Source organism: Melospiza melodia, chromosome 4, assembly GCF_035770615.1.
Source record: "Melospiza melodia melodia isolate bMelMel2 chromosome 4, bMelMel2.pri, whole genome shotgun sequence".
NCBI lineage: Eukaryota > Metazoa > Chordata > Aves > Passeriformes > Passerellidae > Melospiza > Melospiza melodia.
This window is the reverse complement of record NC_086197.1, coordinates 59,702,261-59,719,261: the sequence shown is the minus strand read 5'-3', so window position 1 is coordinate 59,719,261 and position 17,001 is coordinate 59,702,261. Positions and strand designations below refer to the sequence as shown.

The following is a 17,001-nucleotide window of genomic DNA, read 5'->3' as shown; positions in this document are numbered from 1 at the left end:
ATTTAGTCACACCATCTAAGATCTAAAAGTCATGAAATCACTGTTAAGTACTGAAAACTACCCAACTTTCTGAAACTCAGTACGTATCAAATTTTAACAGCCCAGCTCTTGAGCACCCCCTAACACTTATGTGCACAGCTGTTTAACTCTTAAAAGATCAGCATGAACTGCACAATCAGCAGCACTACTAAAAACGGGAACATACAATGCAGCTGGTTAAGCAGAGATAACCTGCTTTATTACATGCTTTTCAAAATCTAAACAAAATCACTTCTGTCAAACGTATTAAAAATGGAAATGCTTTAAACGAAGCAGAAAGATGCGTTAAATTGCTTTTCATTTTGCAGTAAATTCTGATTAGCTGTGAGAGCTCAGAGAACTTAATTAACGCTGGAGTCAGTAACAAGTTGACGTACTTGAGAGGCAAACACTGAGAATTAGGTAGATATTTTTGCTTGATAACTGTGTATTGCTTTTTCTTTAGAACACCCACCACCACCCCAATCCTTACAGGAAGCACTTTGCTGCTTCCCGTTTAACCCTACAATTAGCTATGTTTCCATCCAAGACATCATAATTTACACGACATGTTTTCAATGCAGAAATGACTCCTGTTAGGCAGATAAGAAAGGCATCTACTAATCTAGCAGATGCCTGAACAAAAGCGCTAAGTTAGCACACCACCGTGCAAGCAAATATAAATAGGAGCAATTCCCTTAAACACGGGGTGCTCTTGTTCTGAACCAAGAATTTGCCTTGGAGCTCTTTTAGTCAGTAAATTGGCAGCGGTCAAGAAACGGGGGAGGAAAGGTAAGGAAAGCACTGAAGTAGGTCAGTTCCAAGCCGCAGCTGGAAAGGCCAGCAGCGAACGCTTTCCAGCACCCCGCGGGGCTCCTGCGAGCAAGGTCCCGGCCAAGGCAGGTACATCCCCAGCAAAGCCGCAGCTGACAAACTCCCGCAGCCCCGCGGAGTCACACGGAGCGACAGCCGCACCCGCGCCGCTGGCTCTCCCGGCACAGCCCGGCCCCCAGCAGCTTTCCCCGGCCGCGAGCTCAGCCCGGGCGCAGGGACCCGCTCGGACACGCGGGCGGAGAGCGGAGAGCCCGGCTCAGCCCGGGCAGCCCCAGCCCCGGGCAGGACGTGCCCGCACGGCCCCGCGGCCAAACGTGCCGAGGGGTGCGGGGAGCCCGCAGCGGACCCCGGGAAGGGCTGTGCCCCGAGCCGGGTGCGCCCCTCACCGCTCCGACCGCTCCCCGCCCGCCTCCCGGCGCTGCCCCCGGAGCGAGCCGAGGGCGCAGCCGGGACAGGGAGCACACCGGCGGCTCCGGCTGCAGTCTGGCAGCAAGAGCCCCTCATGCCCGCGTCCCCGCCGCCGCGGGGCGAGCGAGGCGACGCTGTCCGGCCGCGGGGGCACGCGGACTCCCCGCCGGCCGCCGGCTGGGCGGAAACCGCCGCTCCCCAAAGTTTCCCCGGGCACTCACCGGCGGAGCTCATGGTGCTCCCCAGGCGCGGAGCCGCGCTTCCCCTCGTCCCTTACGCCCCGGCCCCTCTGAGGGCCGAGGAGAAGGAGCCCATTGTTCCCCCGCGCCGCCACCCAGCCGGAGGAGCAGCCGGAGCAGGAGCAGCTCCCCCCGCCCGCCACCGCCGCATCCCACCCCGCGGCCGCGGCACACGGAGCACCCTCAGACGCCGCCCGCCGGCGCCCCCTACTGGCCGCCCCTGCCGGGCCTTGGCCCCGCCCCGCCCCCGCTGCCCCCTCCCCCGCCCCGCCCCTGCCCCGTCCGCCCCGCCCACATGGCGCCCGAAAGCGGGCGCTCGCTATGCTTTCTGGGAGCTGTAGTTCTCCCCGCCGCCAGGCCGCGCCCGGCGGGCGGGGCGGGGCTAGGCGGCCGGCGGCACGGCGGACTCGGTTTCCCAGCGTGCCCGCGAGGAGGGGGTGGCATGGCGGGCAAGGATGACACCGGAGTTCGACGAAGAAGTGGTGTTTGAGGTGGGCGCGGGGCGACCCGGCGCGGACTGGGCCCGGGTGCCTTCGCCCCTCGTTGCGCCGCGGCCCCCGGGGGCGGCGTGCACCGGGCGGGCCGGGGGGGCGCGGGGCGCCAGGCGGGCGCGGGGCCCGGCCCAGGGCAGCGCCCGCCGCGGGCGGGCAGCGTCGGGCGGGACCGGCGAGAGCGGCGGGTCGGGGCGGTGCTCGGCGTGTCCCGCGGCCCGGAGCAGCCCGGGGCCAGCGCCGCGCCCTGCGCGCAGGCCGAGGGCGGGACGGCTCGGCGGGGCCGGGCGATCCTTTGTGCGGCGGTGCCGCGCCGGCCGGCCCCGCTGTCGGGCGGCCGCGGTGGGAGGTGTCGCGGGGCCCGTGGCGGCGGCGGGTCCCCGAGAGCCGCCCGTGAGCACCGCCGGGCTGAACTGCGGGGTCAGCGCACAGCGAGCGAACAGATAAAAATTTCTGCTTCAGTCGGGGTCACTCGCGTAAAAGGTGTCTTTCTGCACGCAACTGTGCAGCGAGCACTGGAACCGCTTTATCTGTGTGGTGTTTGTTATTACTGGCTTTGCATAAACCGTGTCTAGCTATATCACGTCTTGTTAGAGCTACAATATGATCTTGGCCTTGTTGAAATAATAGTGGCTAAATATATCAGCTGTTGAGGTTCGGTAACAAAATCCAGTCTGTTTGCAGCGGGTGAGTGTAATTGTATCTTAATGGAGGGCGCACCTGGTGTTGCAGGTGAACAAAGTGGTTATAAAGAAAAGCTGTTATAAAATTAGTAATTACTATAATAGCAATAAGGCTTCTCCTTCAACCAGGATGAAAAACACTCCTTACATAAACAATTATTTTTTTTCTCAGCTGTGTAAGCAGTATGTCTTTAGTCTTTGGTCCATGCCACAAAGTTTTGTGTTCATCCACAACCAACCTCGGATCCTAACAATAAGATTTATTGTTTATGTTGCTGATACATTAATTTGCTTCCTTTCATACTATTAATCTGGGGTGAGAATTTATTTCACAAGTATAATGCTTGCCCTCTGCATTTCTATCTTCAGTAAAAGTGGTACTTGTTTTACAGTTTCACAGTTTTTCAGTTCAGGCAGCACCTACCATTTTGATTGAAAAATTTCTGCTGCATAGAGAGTAATCGTGGTACATCGTAATAAAATCAGAAAAGCAACAGTAGGACAAGTACAGGCTGTTTGGGTTGGTTGATTGGCTGGACTACAAAACTGGGTGGGCTGCCAACTCATAAAAATGGGTACTGTGAAATACACACCAAAATTATCTTCAGGAGTACTCAGCAGGGTTCATGCTATTCTAAAATGAAGCCTCCACAGAGAATTATGAGCATACTTCACACATGAGCCAGAGATAGGAATTGGCAAGGAGCCAAAAAGTATTGGGGTAGTTAATGCTACAACATACTCGTATTTTTAATTTTTGTTTTCTTGAGTCTCAAACTCTCCCCCTTAATTATTTGCCATTTTTGGTAAGCAACTGCATTTTTTTTCTGCCCCTCAGTAGGTCACTTCCCATGTTCTTCAGCAATCACTGTTGCAAGAAGCTTTTAGCCCTCAGTTGCTGTGAACAGCTGCTTTCTCTGTGCACTTGGAGCTCCCTTCAGCAAGATACCAATGAATGTTATAAGGGGTGGTGGTGTGCTAACAAATGTGTAATCAGGAAAAAAGTGTCTTTCGTGTGCCTCATACCCAAAAGAATGGAAGCAAATGAGATATACTTCATGTGTTCCAGGTTATTTTTTGCATGTTTTTTTGGGTCATAGCTCTGTCCAGCTGGCCCTGAAGACATCAGTAACAGGTTGCCACATTAAAAATTTTGCAGCATCAAACAGATGATAGCCTGCTGATAAATATTTCTGAGCTTCCAAGGACCAATAATTTCTCTCACTATCCAAGTCTCTCACTATCTTTTACATTAATTTATGTTTGAAGGCAAAGAAGCACAAACACCTCAATCCTGCTCTGGAGAGTAGTTTTTTCCATCAAGTTCAAATGCCACTGCAGATCATCATGATTGAACAATAGCGAATGATGGGCAGTTACTCTGTCCACTAAATGCTGCCATATTCTATCCAATTTATAAATTAATTCCTGCAGCAGCCAGCAATTTTTATTCACTGACTCAATAGTCCCAGCACTTCAGTTGTTGCATTTGTTACAAGCAGTTTCTCTTCTAATTAAAATACTGCAAACACAGTGGGGAGGAGCAGAACTCAAGAAACACAGAGGTGCTGCTGATATGTTGGGCCTGAGCTTGTCTACCCAGCAGCACGACAAATTAAAAATTGTGGCAGCGTAGAGCAGATTGTACTAAAAAATGGAGGAACAATAAATTATGTTCTTTATTAATATCTGCCTGAATTTTTTAAGGGAGATCATGAGATTACAAATTGATGTTAAGTTGCTTAAGATGAGTATTTATACAAAACCTGGAAGACCACCATGCTGCAGTTACAGTGTATCTTGGAATCCTCTGCAAATTTTCAGCATTTTGTGTATTTGTATGAGACTGGAATTGTGTTAGGTTTTTTATTGTTGTGTGGACAATGTGATCTCCTTCTTGTTTTATTTTTTTTTTAATGTATAAATTAAAGAAGCTTCTCATTCAAACTAGCTAAATTTCTTCATCATTATGCCAGTGGAGGGACTGTGTCAGGACTTTGATGATTTATAACTGCCACCTAATTTCTGACTGGAAATGGCCACTTCATACCTACTTGCACATCAGCTAATATTTTCCGTTATCTTATATAGTTCTTATCTGTCTCTCAAATTTACAGAATCACAGAAACATTTAGGTTGGAAAAGACCTCTGAGATCCAGTCCAAACTTTGACTGATCACCACCTTATCAGCTAGGACCATGGGCCAGTTTGTTTCTGGAACACCTCCATGGATAGTCACTCCACCACCTACCTGGGCAGTAGTGCTTAAGTCCTCTTTCTGTTAAGGAATTTCTCCTGGTGTCCAACCTGAACCTCCCCTGGTGCAGCCTGAGGCTGTGCCCTCTTGTCCTGGTGCTGGTTTCTGAGAGTGGAGTTTAATTCATATAATATGATAGGGTAACTGCTCATATGTGTCCTTGATTTTATAAATAGCTTCCACATAATTGGAGACCTTACACCTCTGTGTGAGGTCTTGCTGTTGTCTGTTGTTAAATTGCATGCCATTATCAATACCCCCCTTAAGGCCTTCCTGTTCTTTTTCTATTATGTTTCAATCCTTTTCTGCATATATGATGCTCCTTGGTCTTATCAGAAAATGTCATTAGGAAGGTTTTTGATATAAGTTTTATTATGGCAAATATCAAAGCTTTTAAAAATGCAAAAGCTTTTTGGTCAAAGACTCATTCCTCATGAACTCCATTAGTAACCTTTTGATCCAATGGCTTTCCATTCAGTGTAGACCACTGTTATCTCTGCCATCAACATACTTGGTTCCTTTCCCATCTTTTTTATCTAACTGATATGGCACAGTATCAAAAGTCCATAACCATACAGAATGGCATAAAAAGTTGACATAACTTCCTGCATTTCCTTTATCTAAAAATTAGCTGTCTTATCGAAGAAAGATGTCAAGTGAGTTGGGTACAATCTACCTCTGGTGAACCAGTGTGATATCTTCTTTGATGATCATTTGTTTTCTTCTTTTGCAAGAGAGAATAATTATTCTCAGTAGCATGCTGGCTTTTGATCAAATTCATAGACCTTGCATATTCTTGATTGCTTTTTCTCCTTTTAAATATAGGCACTATGCTTGGAATTTTTTCTGCTTTTGAGTTTATAGATTATTAAAACTACTTTCTGCTGCATCTTTTATCTCCTGTGCCCATTCTTTCAGAACACTGGGATGAAGGTGATCCAAATACTGCATTTTCAGCTTCCAATTCCTGTTTTCAGCTGTGCAATTTGTTGTATATTTTAATGAGTGCAAGCTTGTTTGGTTGTTTTTTTTTTGACCTTTGGACAAATTCAAGCTGTGCTCACAGAAGCACAGAATGCTTGAGATTGAAAGGGACCTCTGGAGATCATCTGGTCTACCTTGCTCAAGTAGGGTCATGTAGAATCAGTAGCCCAGGACCATGGTCAGATGGGCATCTTCACAGATAGAGAAAGATCTCACAATCTCTCTGGGCAACCAGTGCCAATACTCAGTCACTCTCACACCAAAAAAAGTCTTGATGTTCAAAGGGAACCTCATGTGTTTCAGTTTGTGCCCATTGCCTGTAGTCCTGGTACTAGGCACCACTGAACAGTGCCCATTTCTCTCCTCTTTGCACTCTTTCTTCAGATATGAGACCCACCCTGAGGTTTCTCCAGGCTCACCAGTCCCAGCTCCTTCCTCAGTTTCACCCAGACTACTCTTGAATTCCCAGAAAGGGATCCTTGCTGTGTCAGAGCAGTTCTGGTAGAGGGGTTGTAGGTGACTTTATTTTCTGATTTAATTCTGTGTATTTAGAAGAAAGTTACTCAGGCTGCACAAATATATGATTTTGGCACGCACAATAACAAACTGACACCACCTTGGATTTTTAAGGGCTTTTGCATATGTAATGTTTGAAATACAAGCTTTTATGTCAGAATTATGTACATGTACATGTGCAATACTGAATTTCATTAGCATAAAATCTCCGTTTTTAAATTTTTTAATTAGGAAAAAAATATTTTCTCACTTGAGACATTGTTTTAATTCATTCGTGCGTCTTGTGCCATTCCCACAACCAATTCTGCCCATATTATTTACTTAATATTGCTATTCATTAGCTATTTTAGTACTAGTAGAAATTGCATGTTAAAGAATAGCAGGCTGTGTGTCATCATGGTTGTATCACTGTGGAATCTAATGTTTTATTCTAGATCCAGAGGATCTTATCATTACTATAACTCCAGACTTTTAAATTTGGGGTTGTTTGGCCCAGTAGAAGTCCCAGACTGAACAATACCTTATACATCACTACTTATTTAGGCATCAAACCAAGGTGCTGCCTGCATGTAACGTTCTGATCCACAGATTTCTGTAAGATTGGAAAGAGATGCTAGGGAGAAGCACCACCATTTCCCAGCATGATATACTGCATACAGAACAGCCTTTAGCTAATACATTCCCTACATGCCTACAATAGTAAAACATGTCTAAAATATGGTGTTTCTTAGAGTATTGGTACATCACTAAACGTTCAAGTCCTTATCTGAACCCTTGTAAACCATATGTTTAAAAGGTTGAGCTTTTATCAAAACACTCAATCACGTGTTTTCACAATTTTTTTTTTCACTTAAATAAACTGTTCTAAAGTAATTTTGTTTAAAAAACAAGGAATCTAACCTCAGAAACTGTTGTCATCTTATTGCAGGGGTTCCATACTGTTCTCTCCTTATTGCAAAAGCTTCATACCTTCTTGGTGTTTTCTCACAGGAAGCTCCTCCAAGCACTAACTCTTCCCCACAAAGTAGCAAACTGACTCAATTCCATTCTCAGTCAACCAACCCACTCTTTTATAGCACTCTTCTTCTCATTGGTTACAGCTGTGGCCTGTTAAAGTCAGGCCTGTTCCTAATCTTTGATAATTGGCCCAGCTGCAACTCCTTAGGGGTAAGATTACTTTCTACACTATCTTTATTTTCTTATATTCTATCCCCCTACAAGAAACTTCTTGTTGTGATGAGACTTTTAAGTTATTTTCATTCAAAAAGCTGAAAACTTTAGGACTTGCAAAATAATTTTTTTTGTCAAGCATCAGACTTATAATGCTGTATTCTAAAAAAATAACATCTCAAGCACACATTAGGAAAAAGAAGCCTCCTTCCTATCTCCCCCATAATCCTCACCATCATCTAAGAAATTTAGGATTACCTAAACCCAAGACCTTCAAAGCCTCAAACAAGAGTTAAACCCTCTTAGTTCCTGCTAAAGTCCACAGGCCATTACCCTGCATCCCCTAAATGCAACTCAGGTGCTTCAATTAAGCTAGGACCTTCCAATTCACTAGGCAGATGGGCTTTGATCCCATGATACTATAGTTAACAGCTGTATGCCCTAACCAACAGGCCTCTGCCTAAGGCTCCGGTATGTAACTGTCGGAAATCTATCAGAAATGCATCTGAAAACCAGCATTCACATACCTTCAACGGTACTGATAGTAATGCTCTGTTAGTAGGATTTTTCTCACTGAATATTGGGTGAACTAAAGATGTAGTACTCTTGTTTTTTACGTATGCATACAATAAAGCCAGTTCTAAATCCACGGCTCTGTCAAAGTCACAGTTCACTTGTCATTCTAATGAGCTGGTTCTGGGACTCTGCTTTGTCTGCTTGGAAGTGTGGGCTGTTGGTAGAAGAAGTGTTTGGGCTTCACTCCTCTTTTGCAATTTATTCATATCCTCTTCTTTCTGCAGGCACCTGGATTTGTGGGTGATGCTGCACATGGGCTCAGGAGACTGATGAGACAAACTAATCAGGCTAAGGAAAAAAAGCATCCTAGTTTTTTTCCTATCAGATTGTTTCCTTGCTCCATCTCACTACTCAGCTGCATAAATTAGAACATCAGTGTTCTAAAGTGGTACTGCAGCTTTCAGCTGCACCCACGGGTAATGGCAGGTTCAATTGACCATGTGAATGCAGCCTGGGGAGATGGCTCTGCTGAGGATTGCAGTGTGCTGTACAGGCACTGGGGCTGGTGATGGATGGACTGTTTCACATATTTTGCTTCTCAGCAGTTTGCTCAGTTGAAGGGGAGGACAGACTGTGCTCCTTTTTATCACATGACTGGGGGCAGGTGATACCACAGAGAAAATAAAGTGCAAGCTTAAAACTATGTGAAGAACAGTCTGGTTGTTGCAGAGGCCAAGTCAACTCATCAAGCATTTCTGGATATCAGAAGAAATAGATTAAAGTATTATATGGACCATAGAGTGTGTAAATCTATATTGCCATTACTATTTTTAACAGAAAATTTTAAGATGAATGTACACAATGATTCAGAGTAAATTTTGAGGTCTGCTTTTTAATCCTCCTCTGTATTTGTTGCTCTGGAGTCATGTACAGAGGGTTAATACTGCAGTACTCCTCTTACAACTTCAAGTCATGAATCAGCTTTCTTGAGACACTGGAATAGAAAGAATTGCTCAGTATAGTTTTCTTTTAATCTTCATAATGTGACTGCCTTTTTTTTCTTGATTGCCCTTCTCTTCAGTAAAGATGTTTTACTGTGTGTCGTTAGGAGTAAGAATTAACATGATCTGTGGTAGATAAGTTGATTATTTGAAGCTAATGTTTTAAAGAGATTTCAAAAATGTATCAGAAATATTTCACTAGTTTATCAGTTGGATGCATTAGTTTCATTGAGTTTTGAATATAAATGAAGGAGTAAATCTGTGAGTTAGTGACTGGTATAAAGCAAAGCAGCCTTGCTGTATCATCAGCTTAGTCTGATGAGTGACTTCTCACCCAAAACTCCAGGTGCAGAGCCGGCTGGCTTCTTATCTTGTCCTTCAGGGAAAGTAATGTTTACCACTTTTACTTGCAGTTTTTCCAGTATTTTTCATCTCTGTTAGAAAGGACCTGCTCAGCTTTTCACCTGCATTTGCAGGTCCACTTTTGATGGGTAAACAGTGCAGAGCTCGCAGTGAATTTCAGTGCTTTGTCTAGTATGTAATGTTTTTTTCTAATGCTTTTCCACGATGGCAGTAATGTGCAGCCACCTGCTGTACAATGCAAAGGAAAGAGATGTCATGTCAGAGATACAGTGATACAGAAATATACACAGGCTGTAAAACTTCGCAAACTCTTGAGGACACGGGTTCATGCAAAATAGGTACATACAATGGAATCCCAGAATATGCTGAGTTGGAAGGGACCCAACTGAGCCATCGAGCCCAACTCCAGGCCCCATGCGGGACACCCCAATAACCACATCACAGTCCTGAGAGTATTTTCCAAATGCTTCCTGAACTCAGACAGGTCTAATGCCATGGCCCCCTTCCTGAGGAGCCTGCTCCAGTACTCAGCCACCCCTAAGGTGAAAACTTCTCTCCTGATACCCAACCCAAACTTCCCCTGACCCAGCCCCATGCCACCCCCCCATGCCGAGTCCTGCCACTGGCCAAAATATTGTGCATCAAAAAATATCTGGGAACAGTAACAGATTAATGGCTTTAAAGTAGTTCTCAGAGCCTACTTGTAAAGCAGATGATACAGTAGTGCTGGAGAAGCCAAGGTCTGTGCTGCTGTGGCAGTAAAAGCAGAATAAGAAATCTAAATGACTCTCTGGCTGCCTTGAAGTCACTGTCTAATAGCAGCCGTGTCAGCAGCACCTGGCTCTTTGTCAGCCGGCACTCAGGAGAACAGGAGGAGGTGGTTACCAGCCAGGAGAATATGACCAAGGCTTTTAAACACCATTGCTTGGAAAGTCTTATTAATGGCTGAATATGAGATCAATGTGCAATAATTCTTTCAAGCAGCATCTTTTTAAAAGCCTTTAGCAATCTGTCATCTTCGTCTCCCTCCTCCCAATTAGAAAGCCACATCAGTCAGGAGAAATCGCATGATCCTGGGAAGTTTCAAACTGCATCCGCTGATGCTGGGAGGAAAATGCCTCTGTGCAGGGCCACAGGTGCAGTTACAGTGACAGCTTCTTCACATCCTCATCTTGGGTCATCCTGGAGGGACAAGCAGAGAGAAACGGGGAGGTGGGCGACATTCTGTCAGGTGCCTGGGAGCAGTACCAAAGAGAAAAATGGAACACGCTCTTCCAGGAGACGAAGATCGCGCTGTCTGTGAGTGTTAGCTCAACTTTTTCACATCTCTTTGCAGAGAGGGGAAGATTTCAATACTGGTAATTTGTTCTGAGTTTAGCCACCTGTTCTGCATACCTTAGCCTTTGCTGTCATTCTGGTAGAAATGTTTAATCTTTTGGGGTTTTAAACTGATAATTCATAATTGTAGTTGTTTTGGAGGTGGCTTAAGCTCCCACAGTGTTTTTGACATACTGGAAACCTCAGCTTTGAACAACATCTGTATTTTAAAAGGAGCTTTAAGCCTTTGTCCAATGTCATTAAATGCTACTTATAAGGTTAATCTGTTTAATTAGCTACTAAGTGGCAAATTGTGTTGTAGTAAAGAACAGGGGTGAGGGAAGCCCCTGTCTTTATTGGAGAAATCCTGAGTCATTTACTTCATGATGCATCAGCAAAAATAATTGGGTGTGGCTTTGATTTTCAGCTGCTACTGTAACAAGGCTATAAAAGCTAACAGTGTCTTAGTCTCTGATATGTGCATGCAAAGTTTTTCTCAAAATGCCTCAAATATTAAAGTGTGGTATCTGTGCTTGCAAGGCTGTAATAGATGTAAGTATTTCAGTATTTATCTATCAAAAGCAACTGTTTTCTGAGGCTAGGGAATTTTCTATTAATACAGCGTTTCCATCACATAGTAATAGGCAATGTTACGTCTGATTATATTTTAGTGTTTGCCTTGATTTTGATTTTTTTAAAATTTTTACTGTCTTATAATTGCAGACACAATTGCAGTCTTCAGTTTAGATGATGTTTTTTCCTAACCCAGGTCAGTGCTCTTAAAATAAGCATTGGGGAAGTGTTAAAGACCCACAGTAATTTAGTGGACTGTTCTTTAATCCTGCAAAATATATCCTGGGTTTAGAAATGAGTCTCAGCCACTTTCAGCAATGAAAAAAGGAGAATTGTAATTAAAGATATGTTTGTGAGTGAAATAACTTTTAGCACTATGGATGTAAAATAAATATGCTCATGGAGTTGTGAATGAAGAGGAAAGGATTTTCTTTCTTGATTTTGTTAATGGAAGCTTAGATAAACCTATACTGTACTGTAAATGGTTACAATTGAATGACTTTGAAGTATTACTGTATACTGAGTTAGAAAAGTCATAAAAAGATAAGTGGTTTTTTTGTTGGTGTCTGCTGAGTCCATAGAAAACTCTGATTCTTCAAACTTTCAGAAACTATGTTCCTACTCAGTACATCAGCTGTTTCTGACTATCTTGCTTCACTTGTTAACAAGTTTTTTCATATATAATCTGTAAAAAGTACATCAAAGAAGAATGGGTTTTAGTCTTCTGTCTGTTCTGGAACTGTTTCATTTCCAGCACTCATTTTGGACAATTAACATAATTTTAAAAAATGCACTGGCCCTAAATGTAATCCCTGTCTCCTGTGTCTCAGAAAGTGACTTATAAGAAGCAGCAGCAACTTGGAGGAAACTTTAGGAATAAATACAGCATATTGCTGAAAAACCTTGTTTTGGTATCAATTACTTTAGATAAGGTACCAAATTGATACCAATTGATAGGAAATATTTAGATAATATTTCCTATCAGTAACTGATAGAATGATGGTAACATAATAATAAGCTAATTATTTTTTTAAATTTCCTCTCTACTTTTTACATTATTCATTACCATGTCATTCTGCCAGAGACAACTAGAAATAAACAAACAAACCTGACTGTCAAACAGGAGTAATACTAATGATTCTACTTATTATCTAAGTTGAGAGTGGTTAAAAGTAAAAATTCAAAAGTACATGGAATAGATTCCTCTAGAATAATATGCTGTATTAATAGGAAGATGAGATTTTGTATTTAAGATTCCCTCTTTGTGCCATCCACTGAAACAAACTTACTGTCCCTTTACCTTACATTCTAATGTAAAAGCTTTTTCACATATCTAATTTTTTTTATTATTACCACCTATTACTGCTTGCAAGGATAAACTTTCTGGTATATCCTGAATTTCTTGAAATAAAAGTGTAGCATTTATATCACATGCAGAAATGTAGAAGGTGTTGTGGGGTTTTGGTTTTTTTTTTCCTTTTTAATGTTGGACTGTTGTAAAAACGAATGTATGAATTCTGGGCAGAAAAAGTTGGGAGGAAACAAGGCAGAGGCCTCCTATTTTCCCCAACCAAGAAGTGTATTTTTTTGCATATTATCATGATATTTGCAGGTGAAAGCAGCTGAGCTGACAGTGCTGATGAACAACAGCATGAGTTGAAACCAAGGAACTTCTCTCACATTTAGAAGTGCATGTTCAAGAATATGTGCAGGTCTGCAATCTTTTTTATGGGAAAGAAAGCTTTTAGGAGTGAGAGGTTTGGGTAAGGATCTAAGCTAAAATCTTAGAGCTATAATTAGTGATACATTAGACACATTATGAGATTTAATTATTGCTTTTAGAGCTTTGTGAGGACAAAACATGCTTTGTAAGCATTAAGTGTAGTACTTCTGTCTTTTATGCTGAAACACAGTATACAAAATAGTAAGTTTTAATGGTATCACATTGCAATTGTGTAGTAGCATAATTAATAATTTTCTGATTCCTTGATAATATTGGAAATTTTGTATGAATGTCCACACATAAAATCTACCCTTTGACTTTTAAAAATTGCTTTAATGGATTTTCTAGCCATTACTTACATGTCATGGGAGATATTATGTCTAGATTGGTGGAGACATCCTCCATTTTTTCCTCTTTGATTATAGGCAACCATGAGTTATACAGACCACACAGCTTTGCAAGTGACAGGCCAGTAGGAAATGAAATACAATAAATAAATAAATAGTGTGGGTTTGTGTTAGCATAGACTAATGTATGTATGCCATCTGTAGTATTTCTAATAGGAGTGTAATCTTCAGATTTTTCTAAATAAAATGTGAGGCTGCCTGTGCTACACAAGAGACCTCATTCTTAATGGATGACTTTTGTGATTAGTTGTTAAGACTCCTAATAATCTAATTTCAGAAGGGCCTCAGCCCAATTCTTATTAATTGCTTTCTTTGTCCACATCTTGCATGTTTCTAATGGATTCAGAAACAAGGAACGATGGTGGTTTTACTTACATAAGGAATTTTAGTCACAGCATAGCTCTTGGTCATTGAAGTTTATAAAAATACAGGATTCTTCCAATATGCAAGTAAGTTCTGCTAATAATATTTCAGAGCCAAAGAAATCTGTTAGAGGAAGATTTTGTAGCCTGAGTACTTTCTGAGAAACTGAAAGAGAAGACCCAACTGAAAGATAAAACCCATTATCTAATTAAAGGAATAGCATTTACATTAAATTTTAATTAATTTTGATTTCCTAAGCTAATAGTCAGAAAACTAATTTCCAGTTCTGAACAGGGTTAAAAATGTGTAAATTTACCCATTACAAGACCATGTAAAAGCCTTCTAAGAGTTAGTCGGAGGGGATTTATGTAAACCTAGTAAGGTGCCCATATTCTACCTTAATTACAAGAACAAATAAAATTATTCTTCCTAGCTAGGAGCTGAAATCTGAAATTTCATTAATGTTTGGAGAGATGGTGTATTTTTTACTGTTTCTGTAGAGTAGAAAATCTACTAATTACGGTTAGATGGAAGGTTGTGATGTAGCTAGGCAACCAGAAGAATTGGGCATTCTTACATCTATGCCATATTGCACTTACTAGTGATAGCTTTCCAAATTTTAGATAATTCATTTTCAGTGGATAATCTCTGTCTGTCTCTACCTCTCATTCTGCCTTCCTTCATCCGTTTTTGTTAAGAAATGCAACTCATCTAAACAGCAATAGCCCAGTTTTCTTGATCAACTTTTAAAAATTATCTCATCATGGACCCCAAAGAAAGGTGCACCCTGAGATAATAGTAGAAAAACTCCTTGTTATTTTGGGTTATTTTGCCAGCTGTCTGTATGCTGGTGAGTGCCAATAAAGAGCAGTCATGTGTCATATAATGGCAGGAGCCTAGATATGATTTCCTTGAAGTTCCTGGAGCAAGCCTTACAACTATGATTTTTGAAGAAAAAATTCTCTGTTTACCCACTACTTTGTGTCTTCATCTAAATGGGGAAAATTCCATGCTACCCTAAAAGTTCTTGTGTGGAGTTGTTCAGGTTGTTCCAAGTGTGTTGGCAGTGCACAGTCTGGCTCTGTATGAACGCCATTTTAAGACAATGTTTTGCATATTTGTGCATATTCTCAGTTTTGTCCTGAAGTTATTAAGTGAATTTCACTGGGTCTTAATTAGGACAAGTATTCTAGCCTATTAAATTTTCTCCTCCATTTTAATTAGGGAATTCTGGTAAAATAGCATGTTCTACTTAGAGAGAAACAGCTGGTCCAGAACAGCACAGTTTAATTAGAGTTGGATGCATTTTGAAAAAGTACTCAACCGTGGAAGAGGGCTACTTGGAGAAAACATAGGATTGTGTCATCCATCACACTGGGAATTTCTCAGAAGGAAATGAGTCATTAACCTATCCTAGTGTTTTGCACAATCATTGTTATTATTGTGAGTGACTGTGATTGTCTGTACCTGTGAGTTAGTATGAATATTTAAGTTTCATGTAATGACTGGATGCTGAATCTGTTGTGAGTAACTGAAAGAGAGTAAACACAAGTGTGATTTTGCATGCCTTAAATAGATAAGAGGGATTAAAATAGCACTCTGGTGATAGGGTTAAGAAAATTCCTGAAGGTAAAAATTTATTCAGCTGGTATGCATGATGGCTTCCAAGTTTTATTTCATGGCAAGCAGTCATTTGAGATTTGGCTGTCTTGGTACATAGTCAGAGTTAGGTGGGCCCCTTCACAACTTGCACCATCAAGTAATAATAGTCAGCGTAACAATTAGTGGTAGGTGTTCTGTAGGTGGTTATTTCTGCAGGCCTCCACAACTGTGCATCATTTACTGTAAGGTTTTTACTTTCTGTATATAGTATTTTGGTTGATAGTATGTTAAATTAGGATGTTGGTGTTCTTTCTATGCAGTTGGCTAGTGTTTGCATACTCTCATTAATAAAAATTTCCAGAGCTCAGAATTAATCTCTGTCTAACTGGGCTGTATCAGACAAATTGCTGAGAGTTTATCTTAAAAATGAAGTCACTTTACGTGTCCTGAGTAGAACTGAAGTTATCCTAGGTATTGTTTTCATCAAATGTGCCCTACATACTGCCATATATGTTGTTGTAAACTGAAAAATAAGAGTTAACTAAATCTAGATACCTGCTGCAGATACCAGGAAGATATTTCACAGATCTATATAGATAAATATCTGATCATTCGAAATATCACTGTTCTCTGGTGATCAGAATTTTGCACTTTTTCTGTTTTATTAAGGACTGTAAATCATTCATTTTGCTGCAGTTTTAAAAAGTTGAGTTGCTTTTTGTTTGTATGCTGTGGGATTTTTGTTTTAAGCCAGGATACCAGTATCATCTTTGGAGAAAGCAGAAGCCTTTTTCTAATTTTTTTTTCCATTTCTCAATCCATTCATTGCTCACTGTGTGGTTGCTGAATTCACAGTGGTGTTTTGTGGGAAACACAGAATGATTTTTAACGCTGTTTTTATTTCTCCTTTTTCTTTTTATAACTGCCTTTTCAGAATTCCCCACTGTACCAATATCTGCAGGATTTGGGACACACAGATTTTGAAGTATGTTCCTCAGTGTCACAGAAGGCAGAGCAATGTGCAGCAGCAGAAAGCCAAAGGGAGCAGACTGTGCGTGCTGCCCAGAAGGTGAGCAGTTTCCTGTTGCTGAGTATTTGTCTTCTCACAAGAGAACTGCATTGCTTCACAAATAGGAGAATTCAGAACAGAGAGAAATCACTTCCTCTATTTAAAAATACAAAGGCAAAAACCCCCAGACAATGAACCTCAGCCCTTTATCATATCTGGAAGTTGTGGTTAATCAGTATAGTTTGGAGTGTTTCTTTGCACTCACATAAGCTAGGGAAGTAAGAAGCTTTGATAAATAATTTTTGAGTGTTAAAAATTATCTTATGTAGTGGATCTTTATTATGTTAGCTTAGCATGATGTTCTGGGAATAGAACCTGTAATTTTCTAGAACAGAATATTTATAGTTTCCAGCACTTCCCAGGCATTCAGTTGCTAAGTATAGCTTTGTCTGTGACACAACATATTAAGAAAGAGGATTTCTGGGAAGTAGAAATGCAGTAACCAATTTGAATGAGATAGTTGATG

General features: G+C 41.7%; 2 protein-coding genes across 6 annotated transcripts in view; one reads left to right on the top strand and one right to left on the bottom strand.

Annotated features, from left to right (window-relative positions):
• The window catches only part of FGD6 (FYVE, RhoGEF and PH domain containing 6), a 72,945-nt gene extending 71,318 nt beyond the window's left edge, over positions 1–1,627 (bottom strand). For both annotated transcript variants that reach the window (XM_063154873.1, XM_063154874.1), the window contains exon 1: positions 1,482–1,627. In XM_063154873.1, coding sequence (XP_063010943.1) covers positions 1,482–1,494 — 13 coding nt within the window. In that variant the 5' untranslated portion in view covers positions 1,495–1,627. The remainder of the gene's footprint in view (positions 1–1,481) is intronic.
• Positions 1,628–1,896: 269 nt separating this feature from the next.
• Positions 1,897–17,001, top strand: part of VEZT (vezatin, adherens junctions transmembrane protein) — a 53,155-nt gene continuing 38,050 nt past the window's right edge. For all 4 annotated transcript variants that reach the window (XM_063154868.1, XM_063154867.1, XM_063154871.1 and 1 more), the window contains exons 1-2: positions 1,897–1,990; positions 16,401–16,535. In XM_063154868.1, the coding sequence (XP_063010938.1) occupies positions 1,955–1,990; positions 16,401–16,535 (171 nt within the window). In that variant the 5' untranslated portion in view covers positions 1,897–1,954. The remainder of the gene's footprint in view (positions 1,991–16,400; positions 16,536–17,001) is intronic.